This window comes from Carassius gibelio, chromosome A16 (assembly GCF_023724105.1).
Source record: "Carassius gibelio isolate Cgi1373 ecotype wild population from Czech Republic chromosome A16, carGib1.2-hapl.c, whole genome shotgun sequence".
In the NCBI taxonomy this organism is placed as follows: domain Eukaryota; kingdom Metazoa; phylum Chordata; class Actinopteri; order Cypriniformes; family Cyprinidae; genus Carassius; species Carassius gibelio.
Window position 1 is genome coordinate 16,029,624 of NC_068386.1, and position 17,719 is coordinate 16,047,342.

General features: G+C 37.9%; 1 protein-coding gene across 3 annotated transcripts; it reads right to left on the minus strand.

Annotated features, from left to right (window-relative positions):
• Positions 1-699: 699 nt before the first annotated feature.
• On the minus strand, positions 700-17,426 carry LOC128031135 (calsyntenin-3). 3 transcript variants are annotated; one of them, XM_052619371.1, is made up of 19 exons: positions 17,135-17,426; positions 16,225-16,291; positions 14,009-14,131; positions 12,774-12,984; positions 12,461-12,669; positions 9,601-9,750; positions 9,133-9,318; positions 8,521-8,808; positions 7,522-7,634; positions 7,203-7,362; positions 6,664-6,723; positions 6,357-6,505; positions 6,027-6,175; positions 4,715-4,941; positions 4,070-4,231; positions 3,440-3,585; positions 3,148-3,283; positions 2,817-3,001; positions 700-2,252 (listed from the first exon to the last, which is right to left on the minus strand). In XM_052619371.1, the coding sequence occupies exons 2-19, from the start codon at positions 16,289-16,291 to the stop codon at positions 2,106-2,108; spliced, it is 2,868 nt and encodes a 955-aa protein (XP_052475331.1). In that variant the 5' UTR covers positions 17,135-17,426; the 3' UTR covers positions 700-2,105. The 3 variants fall into 3 exon arrangements, with proteins under 3 accessions (XP_052475331.1, XP_052475332.1, XP_052475333.1); XM_052619372.1 differs by having other exon boundaries at positions 17,280-17,414; XM_052619373.1 differs by lacking the exon at positions 16,225-16,291.
• Positions 17,427-17,719: the final 293 nt, after the last annotated feature.

The window sequence follows — 17,719 nt, forward strand, 5'->3', positions numbered from 1 at the left end:
AATTCATAAATTAATTCAAACATTTCTCTGAAGACCTTTCAAAAAATTAAAAATGAAGTCAAAAAGCTCTATAACGCATTTATTATTTATTTATTTGATTTGATCATGCTCTGATGTTGTGAGTATCTTGTTGAAAATTGACTGTTTATGCTATTCTGATGTATTCATGTTTTGTTTTTAATAAAAAGTTTGCAAAGTAATACTGTAAACACCGGGAAAACCTATGACATAAGTAATACTTATAATAAAATTTGATTGATTGATTGATTGATTATAGAAATTATTTCCTAATAGTTCCTATGGCTAGTTTTGCAGTCAAAAAGTTATTCTAAATCAGCTGATGTGGCAGAAATGGTGACATCGGCTCAAAAAAACTGTATTTGGTTTATTTAATTCACACGTTTAATGTGATATTGTTATGAACTAATATGATTTAAATCTTTAATAATTGCAGGTTGAATGATTCATCCAAAAAATTAAGACAGGAGGACACGTCCTGAAAAAGAGGAAGGATGCACAGGCAATTCATTATTTATATTCTAAAATATTTCATATCCCATCCACATCTCTCAAAATAATCACATTATGATCGTACGTGTAATTTGTTATTTGCGATGTTTGTTTTTAAATATTTTTAGTCTACAACTTTCATCTTTTAAATACTATAACATGAAGGGAAAAAAAACACTAACCATCTGCTGACGTCATCCGTGTGTTTTTATTATGAATTTCTTGAACAGATTATTTCTTCAGACGGTTTTCAATAACAATCAATCCATATAATCCATGTCATTGTGTCTATAAGTAAAGTTAATTGTCCCAATGTAACCATTGTAATAACATAGCTTATTAATGCAAATTTATCCATTCTTAATATCACACTGCAAAAACAACAGGCCTTTATTTACTGACAGGTTTCCACTGTACACTAACACAGACAGAGAAATAGTCACGGGAAAAAGAGAGGAGGAGTGCGAGCTGGAAAGAGGAAGGGGGTGGCACAGTTGTACATTCAGAAACCAAAAAAGCAGTGGCAGTATCTAAAGAGGGTACGGACAGAGAATGGACAGGAGAGAAAAGAGAGAGGGAGGATGATGGCGGAGGTGAAAAGTGTTCTAGGCATCACAATAATGTGCCTTTCTGTTCCACTGTGAATCAGATATTAACAAGTTTTTAAAATACACAATTGAACACACAAATAAATAGACATTCATCAAGCCAATCATTATCGCTCTTATTACTAATACTATTATTGTCATTATCACTGTATTTTACCAAGAGATATTAGAAAAAAATACAGAGGCTATCTGAAAGTGCAAAGACTGAAAATGAACGAAAATAATGGAACCGACAACAAAAAAAATGATTATAATAGTAGTAGTCATTTGTATTTACATACATTTAAGTACAATCAAAACTGCCCAAGTTGAGCTAACATTCTGATACAGCAGAGGGCATTGCACTGTACTGTGTTTTTTGTGAGGTTGTGAGAAGAGGTGCACAGAAGATTTGTGTCTCTGTGTGTGTGTGTGTGTGCATTGTGATGCTTAAAAGAAAGCACTTGCATACCTAGCTGTAGTCTATCACTATTACAAAACACCTTTACTGACTAGTCCTCTACATCTGTACATGTGAATTTGTTCAAGGAATGTATCAAGAGACAGATTGTGCAGAGGAAATACAGCTTCTGAAGTAGTTTTGTACTCGGTTTACTGGGCACAAAGCATTACATTAATTACAAAAGGCTGTAATTTGAAACATTCAGAGTCAATTAGTTGAGATGAGTTGACAATTAGGGTTTTCATTATGTTCAGTGTTGTGAGCACATCAGTTGGAAAGGTTGTAGGATGAATGAACATATAATTGTGCCATTAATAAATATTGGGATCTGGGTTGAGAGTGGCAAAGAGGGAATGCATTGTGCACTGTGGGAGCGTACATTCCAGAGAGAAGCATTGCATTCACAGAGGCTGAGATCCTATAATTGTGTCGCTGGCGTGTTAGACAATATTCATTTTCTTTGATGGTGCATCTGTGTGTGTTTGTATATTCCTGTATTTTAAATGAGTGGGCGGTGTTTTACTATGTGGGTGTGGTTAATTGGCTCAGTAGCGTCTGGGGGCGGAGTCTCTTCCCTCCTTCTTGATGATGATTCGTTGGTCATCACTGGTATCATCTGGCGAATCCACAACTTCTTCCTCGTCATCACACTCTTCCATATCTGGTGCAATTCCCATGCGGTTCTCATATGTCTGAGAGAGAAAATAAAAAGAAAGATGCGTAAACGATACCACACACATTAGTAATAATGCTCATCCACTATCATTCAGAAGGTTTGGGGTCAGTGGGATTATTTATTTGTTAAATAATTTAATACTTTAATTCAGCAGGGGTGCATTAAATTGATCAAAAGTGACACTTAAGACATTATATGCTGATTTTTTTATTCGTCAAAGATTCCAAGAAAAAAAGAGTATCAGACAGCACATCTTTTCTCAACACTTATAATAAGAAGAAATGAGCACCAAAACAGCATGCTAGAATGACTTCTGAGGGATCATGTGACACTAAAGACTGGAGTAATGGCTGCTGAAGATGTATCATTGCTAATACGGAAATATATTACATTTTAAAATATATTCAAATGGAGAACAGTTATATTAAATGAGAAGAATAATATTTCACATTATTTCTGTCTTACTGTGTTTTTGATCAAACAAATGCTGCCTTGGTGAGCGTTAGACGCTTTTCAAAAACATTGAGAAAATTACAGACCCCAAACTTTGGAACAGCTGTATCTACTTCACTATTCATACCTCCATTGGATTCACAATGATGGTGAGGGCCGAATCGTCCCATTGGTTGCTGCCCTCTTTGCCTCCGCCTCCTGCTCCTTCACTACGGCGATGGATGGAACGGATGCGGAAGACGCCAAGAATCACCATGACAACCAAGAAACCCACGCACACCATGATGATGACAGTTGCGGCTCCTGGAACAACTGTACGCACGAGGAGAGAGAAACATCGTTTATTCTTTATATTTAAGAATTTTTATAGCTAAACTTTTAATAACCTATGAGATGAAAAATAAGATGTACTGATGAATATCTGTGTGTTTATATATATATAAATGTCAAACATGTACCTGAGTTGCGGTGTGGGTTAGGGAGTGTGTGTCCACTGAGCTCTCCAGTGTGATGGGATGGGTGGAGGAACTGCTGCTGAGATGCCAGCAGGTGAGACGGATGGTACAGACTGTCCAGAGAGTGCAGGAAGTTCACCTGAGCAAGAGTGGGAGAAAACCAGACAAAGATAGTGAGAGTGTGTGTTAACTAAGAGTCTGGTCTTTCAGTGGTACCCTCGGTCAGGAAGTGTGTGTGCTGTAGGTCAGGCTGGAGGATCCACATCAGTGTCGTGTGTTCAGTGGTGTTCATTACCTCCAGCGTCAGCTCGTTGCTGGTGTAGCGGCCGTTCATTTCTGAGCACGACAGCCGGAACCTTCTTTCGAAACGAGCAGAGCCCTTTGCTAAGCGATAGCGAATGGAGCGCAACACATCTTCATACACAGAGATAGATTCCGCTCCTGAAAGAGAGAAAAGGAAGGAAACAAGGTGTTGTTGTTTTCTAGAATGATTTCTGAAGGATCATATGTCACTGAAGATTGGAGTAATGACTGAAAAATCAGTTTTGACACCAAAGGAATAAATCACTTCTGAAAATATATTCAAATATAAAATTATTATTTTCACTGTATTTTCGTTAAAATAAATGACTGTTCAGTGACTGTTCCCAAAAACATTAGAAAATCTTACTGATTCCTGTACATCATTTGCATTGACAGCCCCAAAACATATTTAGACACTAAATTAACACTTCAACATGTATAAACATGTTTTACATTATTAAATAACATATTAAACCAAGTGAAATTTATTTTGAAGATGTACAGCACAGAACACTATTCATACAAAATAAAACACACAAAAAACTTTTAATATTTCAATTTCTAAAACAGTTTTATCACCAGTGTATAAGCCATTAAGCTAATATATATATATATTTTTTACCAGTGATGGCAATGTAGGCCGTTGTGTTGATGATGTCCAGTCCCCTCTCTTTTAATGCCTCCATGTCGACCAGAAGCTCCTCCCTTTCTGGGTTCAGCTCCTCCCCCAAGGGCTGGACTTCACACCCGTCCAGAGTATGAGCCACAGCATCTGACATCAGTGCTAATAAAGAGATGGAACAAGACTGAGTAATTCTCTGCCCTTTGGCCATAACACTGAAGTGAGAGGAAAGCTAAGGTCTGTCTGCTGCATTGCACAAGCCTAAAGTCACCAATAACAGGTTAACCTGGGGGTCAATAAGTAATTCCATTGCTTGTTTTGATCTCACCTTCTATCAAGAGACGATGCTTGCATACTAACTTGCAAATATCTGACAGTGCATTGACCTTGACTACTTCATTTAAAAAAGTCTCTCTATGCTGCATCGCCTCTGGACAAAACCAGAACAAAGCTCATAGACTGCAGATCTTTTGTTCATAGTTATTCATCAAGTCAAGCCTCTGGGATATTACAAGGTCTGATGTGTAGATCATTTTCCAAGGATAAATGAATGGAATCCATTTTGATTAAAAAGCCCTTATAGAGGTCATCCATCAAGCGGTGGGTTCACAGATTACTGTTTTAGGTGAGATGTTCAAAACATACCCCCTCCTTCCATGCCCTGAGCAGCTGTGTTCACAGCATGAGACAAGGAGCAGACGATACGGAGCTCAGGAAACAAGGGAACCCCTTGAGGGCCCTCAAATTCAGCGGCTGGCCGGGCCAAGTGGGGTCCCACCCCAGAGAGAGAGATCTGAGGGGCATCAGGCTGGAGCACGACCAGGTAACCCTCCAACTGTCTGAGAGAGAGACAGCTCTCTTCACTGAAACACCTACAGAAGGACAAAGAGACATGATGATTTAAAGAGAATAACTCCATATTTGATAAAAAAATCTTAATATTTTTTAAGACATTTTGCTGGAATATTTTGTGATTATAGTGTGTTAAAATGAACACATTAATAATGAACAATGTTTTAAGTCAATTGGTCTTTTACAATTATGTAATATTTTATTTAAGGTGGGTAAAAATGTTTTAAGTGGTAAAAAGTCTCTTATGCTTACCAAGTTTGCAAATGCAGTAAAACGGTAACATTGTGAAATATTATTGCAATTTAATACAACTCTTTCTATTTTAATAAGTTTAAAAATGTGATTTATTCCTGTAATGGCAAAGCTGAATATTTAGCAGCCAGTCTTCAGTGTGGCCAGATCATTTAGAAATCATTTTAATATGCTGATTTGCTTGTCAAAACGCAGTTATTATTATAATCAATGTTGAAAACAATTGTGATGGTTAATATTTTGTGAATAAAATTGATCTCATTATATATATAAAAAGACTATCATGTTTGATTGATGTAATGCATCTTTGCTGATTAAAAATTTAATTTATTTTAGTTTCAGTTTTTAGTTAACTGACCCCAAACTTCTGAATTATATATGTATAATTGTGATTACTTTTATTAATTAATCAGAATATTATATTCACTGTTTGCAACTTTGCATAAATGTGTGCCCATATGTTTATGTGATTATGCCAATTAATCTGTGAGCAGCTGGTTAAATTAATCTCCATCTGATTGTTGATTCTACAGCTGGTCACCACAACCCATTGACCTAATATCTGGAAGCAGTAAAGTAAATACCTAATATCTACATGCTTGCCAAAAAAACGGGAGCTGTTATCAACAAAAATGTATTAAGTGAAATTATGACATTTTACAGATTTTCTTTACTCTGCACTTGGGCAATAGCTATGGACAATATCTTGTTACTTAATTTCAACTTGGGTAGTTGAAACTAACCTACTGTTGGTCACTGCAGTTAATTCATTTTCTGACAAGACTTTAGATATGTTGGGTAAGTTGAACTGCTGCAGAGAGATCATTATTTGGGTGTGTTGATGGTTGTCTACCTGAGAGAGGTGGTCAGTTTGAGTGGCCGGACACCAGGTGTGGCGAATCGTAGAGAGTTCCTGTATGTCACCTGTTGAACAGCACGGTTGAAACTTTCGATGTCGTCTCCCTCTAACACCAGCACTGACTGGCTAGGGTTCACATGGACCTGAGGAAGAGATGTGCCAGGATAAATGTGACTTAAACTATAGAAAATAATTTTGCATCTCAGACACAAAAAAAACAAAAACAAATCAAAGCAGATCATTTATAGTAGTGCACCAAAAAATGTATGCCTTTAGGAAGAAAAATCGGCTGTATTATGTGTAAAGATGTTACAATCCAAGTACCTTCATGCCTGAGCCCAAAGTCTCAAGGTCTCCAAAATCAAGGCCCTCTCGACAAGCATACAGACACTCCACAACACTGTGGGGCTCCACATTTCCTGGACGCACAGTCACTCCTGACAAAAGCCCTTTGTAACCACTGACAAACTTCACTATGGGCCAAAATGAGAAGATATATATAAATATGAATCAATTTGAACATTAAATACATATCGGCACTTAAGTGAACATCTCTATTGATCCCAGACAGCTTGTGAAGACCTCACACCTGCACACCCTCCTCCACACACAGACATGGTGTGCACCTCACCTGTGTCTTTACTCTCGGGCATGCTGTTGTTCACAATATCTTTCGGTTTCTCTTCTGGCTCTGCAGCAACGGAAAGATTGAAAATTGAAAGGAAACTGATAAAAGCTGTATTTATTTATTTTAAAGTAAAAGTTCATGTAAAAATTTAAAGCATAACACATTTTTTTTTCATTTGAAATAACATGAGGGTGGGTAAATAATGGCAGAATTGTCATTATTTGATCTATTACTCTGCCCAGTGTCAAAACATCAGTCTAGGAGGTGATTAACACTAGGTGACCCAGTTAGAAGAACAGCAGAAGTTGGAAAGCTTGGGCATCGTTCTACCACACTCATACACACACACACACACACACACTAAACGAGAGCCACATTGTGTAAGAACGATTCTGTTTAGTTGAATAATACATGAGTCTATTAATAGCTGAAACACACATAGTCTGGGAAAAGAACATGACTACATATTTCTGCTCCCCCTTCTGCTGATACCGTCACACCAGCCTCTAAGCTTTATCACATATGACTAATATTACAATTACCCCAGCAGGCTCCGATGACCAGCCGCTGGTGGGGTGCCGGGTTGGGGATAGCTCCGTTGTCATGGATGAGTGCGGGGTCAAAGGTCACGCCATCCACATAGAGTGTGACAGAGGGGAACTGCACACTAAGGGACAGGTGATGCCACTCGCTGTCACACACCTGTCAGAGTCAGAGGGTCAAAGTTCAGCTAAGCTCCACAACAACGTGTACACATACAGATGAATTGCATTCCACAACAAGATGTATCAAACCATTCCTGTTACAGAGTGTGTGTGACAGGATTGAAGTTACCGAGATCTGCCGTCACAGTTGGATTACCTGTTCCAGTTTCCAAAGGAATTTGACGGGTCTTGCGGTGGACACATCAGGCCAATAGAAGAGAGAGAGACGACAGCCGTGTACCGATAAAGAGTAGTGAGAGTATGAGTCATCTGGAAATGAGACCACAAAACTCTTTAATAGAGCTGCACAAATTTGAGTTCTTAAGCACTGAGCATTGATCAGGGATGTCTGGCACTTCAGTACTAAGTTTCATGTTTCATTTCAATTTTCATATAATAGTAAACACATCTAATATCTGTCAAAATATCATATCTGTGCATTAGAAATAGAGTTTGTTGCTTATTTTATTCAGAAGTAATTGCAGACTATATACCATGGTTTCAATTTCACTTATTCATATTTATATTAATATGTACAATACCATTGTTTAATAATAAGATATATTAAGATACTTAAAATAAATAATATTAAAATTAATAATAATTGAATTGAACAAAAGTCTCAGTAAAGACATTTATAATGTAACAAAAATGTATATTTCAAATGCATGCATTTTTTTTTACTTTGTATTCATGAAACAATCCTTAACAAATGTTTCCCAGTTCCACAAAAATATTAGGCATTAGGCATTATTATTTTTAACATTGATAATCATGAGAAATGTTTCTTGAGCAGCAAATCAGCATATTAAATGTGACACTCTGGAGTCTGGAGTAATGATGCTGAAAATTAAGCTTTACCATCACACAAATCATATTTACAAATATATAAAATATAAAATAGCTCATTTAAAATCTAATAATATATTTCACAATATTACTGTTTTTACAGTATTTTGGTCATATAAATGATCAAAATGATTCATATAAACTTTGGTGAACATCAGAAACGTCTTTCAAAAATCTTACCAACCCCAAACATTATATATATATATGTATATATATATATATATATATAATTTTACTGGCATTGGAATTTTGGAATTGAAATGTTACTGATATTTTAGTATGGTGATAATACCAGCACAAGACTGACCATTCTTTACAGTGCTGCAGATAATAGTCTCCTCCTCTTTACGGCTTGCCCTCGCCTGATTGGCCGGTGGCTGGGTGCTGGCCCCTCCTCTTCGCATCCACAACTGCAGGGTGAAGTGATCACCGGATACTGCTGAAGCAATGGAATCAGGTACTACAGCAACATGGGTGGAGCCATTGAAGGAGAAGACCAGAGATGAATCAGAAGATGGTAGAGTCGGCACCGCAGCGGTCCAATTGCTTGCAGGAGATGGAGGTGGAAGGAGGTCAACTTCACCCCTCACAGCACCTGAAAACATTAAAAAGCCAACACATTATTGATTAAAAACAGGGCTGGTGTCAGCAAGAACTATATAATTATTGAGTACACCCTAATTTGAAGAGATTTCCATTCTGCAGCTAATCTAAAGAGAATGGAATGATTTGGGACATTTTCCCATCTGCTCTTAAAGAGATAAACAGTTTCGCAACAGAGACTGAAATCCTCAGTTTTCCATTCACTATTCATCTCTAATCCTAATGGAACAAGGATCTGCTATCCTTTAATTAAAACCGTAGACAATTTATCAAAGAAATGACAAATTGAGGAATCAACAGCATTAATCAAACGTACCACAGAGTCTGCGCACAGATCGATCTGAGTAGCTGTCCCTGTCACAGCCCTTCCCAATATGACCCGTTTGAAGCTCTACAGTAGCCTGGATGTTCCAAACCGTCTCCTCACACGTCTCCAGGTGCAGATTCGGGAAGAGAGGGATACTGCCAGAACCAGGAGTATACTCGAGGCGCTTTGTCCATCCTGTAATTCAAATACATACAAATATAATTACAGAAAATAACATGGGATGTAGCATAACATCAGTTTTCAATTTAGAATTTTTTTTTTTTTTTATATATATAAAAAGGCAAATGATAATGTATTTTTTTCATGACAATAAATCAATACAATTTTATATATATATATATATATATATATATATATATATATATATATATATATAAAAGAAATAGTAATAAATAATACTAGAAAATATAAAATGTAATAAATTAAATTAAATTAAAAAATAATACAAATAATTACCAATCCAGCCTGGCTTGCAGGAAGGTTTTACTGTGACTATGACCTGAGCATCAGCCTGGGCTCGATTCTTCCCACAGTCAAACGCTGTCACCCAGAAACTGTGGACGCGCTGGCGTTTAGAGTCCAGTGGCTCAGTGTTCTTTATGTTCCCTGAATTTGTAAGAGATAGAGAGAAGGTATGGATGTTCAACTGTTTGTTATCACAAACATCTAATAAGCCAATTACATATCAGCAACTCAATTTATTTAGGCATGTAGACATAGTCAAGACATCAGAATGGGGAAGAATGGTGATTTAAGTGTTATTAAACACGGCATGGCTGTTGGAGCCAGATGGGTTGGTCTTTTCAGAGACTGCTGATCTACTGAGATTTTCACACACATCTCTAGGGTTTACAAAGAATGGTCTGAAAAAGAGACTTGGTACTTCCTTGGAGAAATACCAAGGAAATAATGGTAAAAATTAGGGATGCACGATAATATCGGCACAACATCGGTATCGGCCGATAAAAGCTTAAAATGACAATTATCGGTATCGGCCGATATGAATATTTCTGCCGATGAGCCAAACCGATATTCTCCAAGTGAAATAATTGACCTGTTTTTCAGATGTGAATGTCTGTCTACATTTGTAAAATAATAAATTTATGGTAGAATCAGTACAGAAGAGATACATGGATTTCTCTTCAGTAAAATTAAAGTTTAAATATATCAGTATATATTTGTAAATATATCAGTATATATTTGTATATATATCGATATCGGTATCGGCATCGGCCAAAATTATTTAGAAAATATCGGCATATCGAATATCGGCCAAAATCCAATATCGTGCATCCCTAGTAAAAATACAAAGTGAGGGGCAGCTCTGTGGTCAAAAATGCCTTGTTGATGCCGGAGGTCAGAGGACAATGGCCGGTTCAAGCTGAGAAAAAGGTAACAGTAACTCAGATAACCATGAAGTACACAGAAGAGCATCTATGAACGCACGACATGTCAAACCTTGAAATAGATGGGCTTCAGCAAAAGAAGACCACATTGAGTGCAACTCCTGTCAGTTAAGAACAGGAAACTGAGGCTACAATTTGCATGGGCTCAACAACATTGGACAACAGAAGACTGGAAATATGTTGCTTGATCTGATGATTTTCTTGATTTCTACTAGGGTGATTGACAGCCTAACAAAAAGGCCGTTGGGTGTATATCGGGCTAAATAAGTACAGAGAATGCTGAAAAAAATGTAAGGCCAGAAGCTATGGTGAAATAGTCTCAGATTGTAAATAATAAAGCAGATTTAATACTGTCAGGGACATTGAGAATATGATTTTAAAAAAGCAGCTCAAAATGAGAAATGAGAGAAAAAACAAACAGCAATGAAAGACGACAGCGACGGGTGTAGGCCAACAGTGGACTGAAGGAGAGAGGGAGAGAGAGAGAGAGAGAGAGAGAGAGAGAGAGAGAGAGTAAAAGAACGATTTTGAAGGGGCACAATAAATAAAAGGATATTCACACAGCGGTGTCTGGTTCAGCCTGACCCAAATTACGAAAGCAAACCACATACACTACAGCAGAAAAATCTGCAAAGTCATGGCTAAAAAGAGGAGCTCTCTCCCTTGTTTGGCTTGCTCATTGTATCTTTCTCCCTTGTTTTGGTTTCTTTTAGTTGGCCAGTTCCTTCTTCATCAGCATTTGACATGTTACCCGCACGTTGGCTATTGATCGCTTCCCCCTCAGTCTGTCAATGGGTGCTCTGGTCTGCACTGAATGATCAGGAATAGTGACTATCTCTCCGTCTCACTGCAGCAACTGGGCTTTTCAGAGAGTTGCCCTAAAAGCCAGCTTAACATTCACAAACTGCCTCATTTTTTAATTATATGCAACATTATAATGATTAAATTAATGATGATCTTCACAAGAATTCTTATAATATTATGTATTACAACAATAATATTAGGGGGGTGACTGTAACAGTAGTTTTGGGCCATTTAAAAACCCTTAAATAAAAGCTTATCTAAAAGTAACAATATCATCACTGTAATAACATTATACTCTTCTGAAAAGTTTTTTATTTATATGGGGACTTACATTATAATTATTTGAATAAAGAGATAGTTCACCCAAAAAATTAAAATTCTGTCATCGTTTAGTCATTCTACAGATAACAAAAGAAGATATTTTGAAGAATGTTGTTAACAAAACAGAACATTGACTGTATGGAAAAACTAAAAACTTTTATGTTCCACAGAATAAAGAAAGTCAAACAGGTTTGGAAAGATATGGGGGTAAATAATACAGATTTTTCAAACCTTTAAATCCTTTTAATAAAACATGTTGCTAGCTGAATAAAAAAAATAATAATAATAATAAAACATCCTTGAGCTGCATGCTTTAGTTGAATAATGTGCTTTAAAGATTACATTTTTCAATTCACATTCAATTCATACAGTTTCATTCACCTTCAATTCGTACTGCTTTTCATTTCATAACTACAGTTAAATTGCATCCAACCTTACAGTACTGATCAGATCTTTTATGGAAGCTGCTGGCAATAGGGTGAGCCTTTCAATCATGTTATATTTAATACATTTTAATCAACCTGGAGATTAAATAGTAAAAAAAATAATAGTTTAAAAAAAAAGACTCACCAGACTAAAATCTAGAACATTGATTAATGTAAAAAAAACTTATTCCATTTTTATATTCTATTTAATCTTCAATGCTTACATATTCAATTTTACATATTAAAATTAAAATCACTATTTTTGTCAGGTGTCATCAATAGTCCCCGTTCACCCCTACATGAGATAAAAAGTGCACCGTGTATCTGTATTTTATCAGAGCTGGCAGTTGTGGTTCTCACCATCGTTGTCAATGGTGAAAGGGACGTTGGGCGTGATGATGTCATAGAAGCAGATCTGGCTGTACTGAGGTGAGCAGTCGGCATCAACGGCTTCCACCCGCACAATACGATCAAACAGACGACCCTCGGGCACCGACGCCTCGTACCGACGCTCCACAAAGACAGGAGAGAACTCATTCACATCATTTACACGAACGTGCACAGTGGCCCTGGGAAGAGTGGGGTAAGAGTGTGAGAATGTGACAGATGTTGCAGAAATGAGCAGAAACCTGATTTTTAGGAAAATTCCATCTGAACCGAAGAAATCTCTTACTTGTGAGACTTCTTGCTGTTGGTCCCGTCAGGACCTTCACCGCAGTCATACGCCTGAATGGTGAAGCTGTGCTCCTTCTGGCTCTCACAGTCCAGAGGCTCCTTGGAGCGGACCAGACCTTCTCCAGTCGAGCGATCTAACACCACTGCCTCGAACTGAGCCGAGCCAGAACCACCCGGTCCGTTATGAACCCTAAACCCACAGATCTCCCCTGACAAGAGAATAATACATCTGCATTGACTACATTTCAATAAAATATATTGTGTTTGTGTGTTTGTGACAACCTTTGTACAAATGCTAATTTAAAGTGCCATTTGCTAAAAAATAAAAAAGATATACATATGTGAATGATGTGTAAGGGGCTGCTGAGTGCTCTTCTGGAAGTAAACACTTGTCTGCGCTCAGGAAATGCTGTCACACATGACACAGCACTGTGAATGTTAGCTCAGCCTGTGAGGGGGGAGGTCTACGAGCCGTAATCCCTCTGTAATTTGTGTAAACATAACATGTAATTACCGTAGTACTAAACTGGCTGCTAGAAGCTCCAACGTTGCCCCCTCCCCTTCAAAATAACCCTTACACCAAACCCTTCACTAGACCCTGTCAGTTGGAAATACACTAGTAATATTAAATGCTAAATTAGTTTTTCCTTTTCACACTTCATGCATAAGAGTTTATTTACTCTATTTACTGACTACAGATCACTTTTATCGCCGTTCAGCCAATTTTCACCAGTTCTTTCAATAGGAATCCATGCAATCAGAAATTTAGCATCGGGGTGAAAAATTTCACCAAACAGGTTTCAAGTTTGTCATAACTATTATTGACAATAGACAATATACTTACTGTACACTTTATAATTGCACTGTAATTTGTTTATTTACCAAAGCATGACTAAATATCTGGTCACATTCACTAATTTCAGAGAAATTTTGCAGACAAATAAGATGATTTGTCTACAGACCTTCATGGTAACACCATATTAGTCTATAAGGGATAGGAGTACAGTGCGTTCAATTTTACTGTTATTTAACAAACCAAGCAGCTTATTATTGTTGGTCAACGCAGCATATTAACATGAACAGTTGACCCTTATGTGAAATCTGAGGGGGGAAATCTTTAGTCCTCACACGAAATTCCTAATTGAGTGTATTCCTACTGAAATGACTGATACAGAAATCGTTAAAGTGACTGCAGCTCAACGCATAAAGGTGCGACATGATATGCATCCTTACCTGCATAGTGCAGCGGTGCGTCTTTATCCAGGGCGAACAGAGGGGGGTTGAGGAGGACAGTGTTGTCGTTTTCCATAACGATCCCTTGGTACTCCGTTTCGATCCATGGCTTGTGTTTATTAGCTGAGAAAGAACAATCACAAAAGCAAGGGACAGGCATGAGAGCTACAAGAACAATCTGTGATTTTTTTTGTTTTTTTTGACAAGGCTATTTATAACACGCCGTCATGAAGGTGGGTGAACAGAGGTTCAAAGACGAACACAAGCAGTCCAAGCCGAAGGACTTTGCAACAAATAAAAAAATCATGCTAAAATACATCAGTGACAGATGGTGCAATGGTTCGGCCAGCTGTACGTATGCATAACACTTGCACATTAAGTTACAATCATACCCATATGGGGATTGACACACAAAACACACACACACACACAGCATGCCACACCTCGCTGCTTTGCAGAGTAATTAGGTGTAGAAATGTTTGGCCTGATCGCACACCCAGAGGTATATTGCACCTATCGCTCAAATACAGACAGCTTCTCTTAAAATGCTTGGAGGAACACCAAACCTTGCAAACCTACATTTAACACCCTAAAATATTAGAAACCTTCAACAATAAGGCTGGCCCACTGGCCTGGGTTCTTTCTGGCTGGTGCTGCATTGCCACTAAAAATGTTACATTCATTAACTTGTGCATTCAATTTTTATGCCTTGCAACTTAAACATTTGGTTTTCTGTGATGCATTTTGGCATCTGCTTTGATGCTGCTTTGTCACTGAGATAATGTTATCTAGCTGGCTAACATAGAGGAGTCTGCCAAATTTGTAAAAAAAAAAAAAAAAAAAATCCTGATAGTCTAAAGAACATAGGTGTGTGTTGGGAACTGCAGTCCAATATTATCGTGATTTGTATGCCAGTGTTTTCTAGTGTGTTTTATTTATGGAGTTACATAAAATATGTTTAATTTCAATCAAATTTTTTTTTAAGTTTGGGGTCAGTAAAAAAGTATATATTTCATTCAGCACGTACCCTACACAATAAAAATCTTACCGACACCATACATTTGAATGGAACTGTATATTCATGTTAAAATATCAGTATAAGTGTTAAAAACATTAATTTAATTTATCACTTATATTTAAAAAAAAACATATAAATATTTCTAGCAAATATGTATTACTAAAAAATTTAAATCAATCATTTTCTTGCTGTGGTGCCAGTAAAAATTATGGAAACTTAAGTAAAAATCATGACAACTTTATTACTGAGCCATGCTTCATAAAAATGACTCTGTTCATAGGATATTATACTAGTACTATAGAGTGTGTTGACCACTAACTCGCCAATCTGTTTCATGTGTGGCTACATGCTAACAACCTCCTTCTCATATTTCAAGTTAGTCTGTCGTTTTTTTGTCATTTCTCTACCTATCGCTCTCTCTCCCACCCACCCACCCACGCCCGCGTTCCTCCCTCTCATCCCTCACTCAGCCATATAACATTAATCTGAGCATCAGACCACTGGATTACTCCTTGGATTACGCAGTGAGAGACAACGCTGTGCATCTCACTCCATTTATCACACGTGCCGCTCTCACACACTGACCACAGCATTTTGAACGACTCTGTCAACAGCTGTGCAGAGGATAGACAGAAAGAGCAATGCATGTCTGTGATCACATACGGAGAAACGTTAGCCGTAAATTAAGAAATATCACATCTCCGGTTTCTCACGTGTCTAAAAATAGCAGAGACGAGAACAGATAAGCTTTCACCCTTTTCTTCAAGGACAAGAGTCGAACTCTCACTCCCGCTTTCTCTCTTACAGATATCCTACAGTACATAATCAGCATCCTTTCTGTCCTTCGCCACATTTTGCTCTCAACGTAACTTTCATCTACTCGTTTTTATCTTTCTACGTGTGATTCCTACATCCTTTCCCACATCTCCTAGGATTTCACTTTCTTCAGCATGTCGTCTCTTCCCATGTCACCTTGAGATGTGGCCTACCTTTTGTGATCTCTACAAAATCTGCTGTTGTCATTCATACAGAAGGCATACATTGATTTCATAATTAACACCCAGCACAGCGAATTGAGCTTCTGGTTTAAATAACTGATTGTGCCAGAGGTGCGAACAGAAATGTTAATACACTCATTCACACTTAATCACCAACAGGATGCTCAGTATCAACATTCAGAAGGATGGAGGAGACTGACCTTTGTTGCCATGGGCAACCGAAGTCAAGCAAAAGAGGAGAAAGGAGAGAAAACTCATTCTGGCCATCTGAGGGAGGAAGGAGGGGAAGGACAGAGGGAAATAACATGCATTAACCTGATATGAAGCAGTTTAAGAGAGAGGACAGAGGAGAAACAGTTAAGCGCAGAGACAAGAGACAGAGACAGACATATTTCCTTGCCTGCATTTCCTTAAACGTAAACATTAAGACAAATACTCCGCTCTATGTAAATGTGAATATTATAGTCCATGTAAAAGCCTTGACATCGTTTTCGTAGCCTAGTATGGCCGAAGAGGTCTGGCTTACATTTGAGATACGCTATGTCGGTTATTATATATCCCGTATTTACTAGTGAAAATCAACACTCAATAAAACCTTCGTATTAAGCGAACTGAGTGCGCGTGAAATTGAGAAGTCCGCGCATCCTCGCTCACACGCGCGTGCAGGTGTAGCCTATCCTCGCGAACGGGCGCGCGCGCGCGGATATCACAGGCAGGTTTGTTAACAGAATATCAAACGTGATTCATGACGCTTGACCTCGAATAACATCTGAGCTGAAAAGATTTAGAAAGACTATGTCATTTACTTACATTAGTATTTTTAAAGCAAGATTAACACATTTCCAACTTGGATGACTGACTGATAGCTACGTGACATAACCTACTCGTGTTTAAAACGCGTTATTAAAACGACCGGTGTTAAACGTGTTATAGCGCACTCATAGATCTCACACATATATGCGACAAACATTAATCGATTTTTTTAAGACTGTAAATAAATTACAAAATCACCGTATAATAATATTTGCAAGCTGTTCAGATAGTATAACACCTGTGTTAAGCGCAAGAATTACATTAAAAAATATTATGTTGGGATCAAATGTCCGTTACCGTGAGGTGTGAGATGGTACCCCGCTCAGTCTCCTCTAAACACCCGTCAGACTCACACCTATGACAGTCTGATGCTCGCGATGGGTGGAGCGCTGGGGGCCTCCGGTGCCTCCCGAAATGATTCGAACTGTGAGAAGGAACGAACCTGGAATTTGAAGATTAGATACGAAGAAACCAATGTCCCCGTTTTCAGTGGATGCCGTGTATTAAAAAAGAGAGACGGTGTGGTATCTCCTCCCTCTCGCAGTTTCTTAACCCGCCCACACTGCGTCTCTCTCGCGCTCAGGACTCAGCCTCGGTGAAACGAGAATTTACAAATCCTACTGCAGCGAGGGTTTGCTTATTAATATTCATTAACTAATTTTCTGCTAATGGAATGCTCGGATGCAGGCTATTTAATTAATATTCATGAGCCAGGCAGTATCGGAGGGCATTAGTGCATAAGAAATAGATTATATGCAACAACCAAATCGACACAATATTAACATATCCTGCTCAATATTAATGAGCTACGCAGAGCTCATAGTATTTGTTCTTCCGGATTAGCGGTCCCTAAATAATCAGCGAGGTGGCTGCCAGTGTGAT

Coding starts and splice junctions, on each gene's coding strand:
- LOC128031135 (XM_052619371.1), bottom strand. CDS start 16,291: ATGGCCAGAATGAGTTTTCTCTCCTTTCTCCTCTTTTGCTTGACTTCG. Junction 9,751..12,460: donor TTTCACCATTGACAACGATG/GTGAGAACCACA, acceptor TTACAAATTCAG/GGAACATAAAGAACACTGAG. Junction 7,635..8,520: donor CTGCAGCACTGTAAAGAATG/GTCAGTCTTGTG, acceptor TCTCATTTCCAG/ATGACTCATACTCTCACTAC.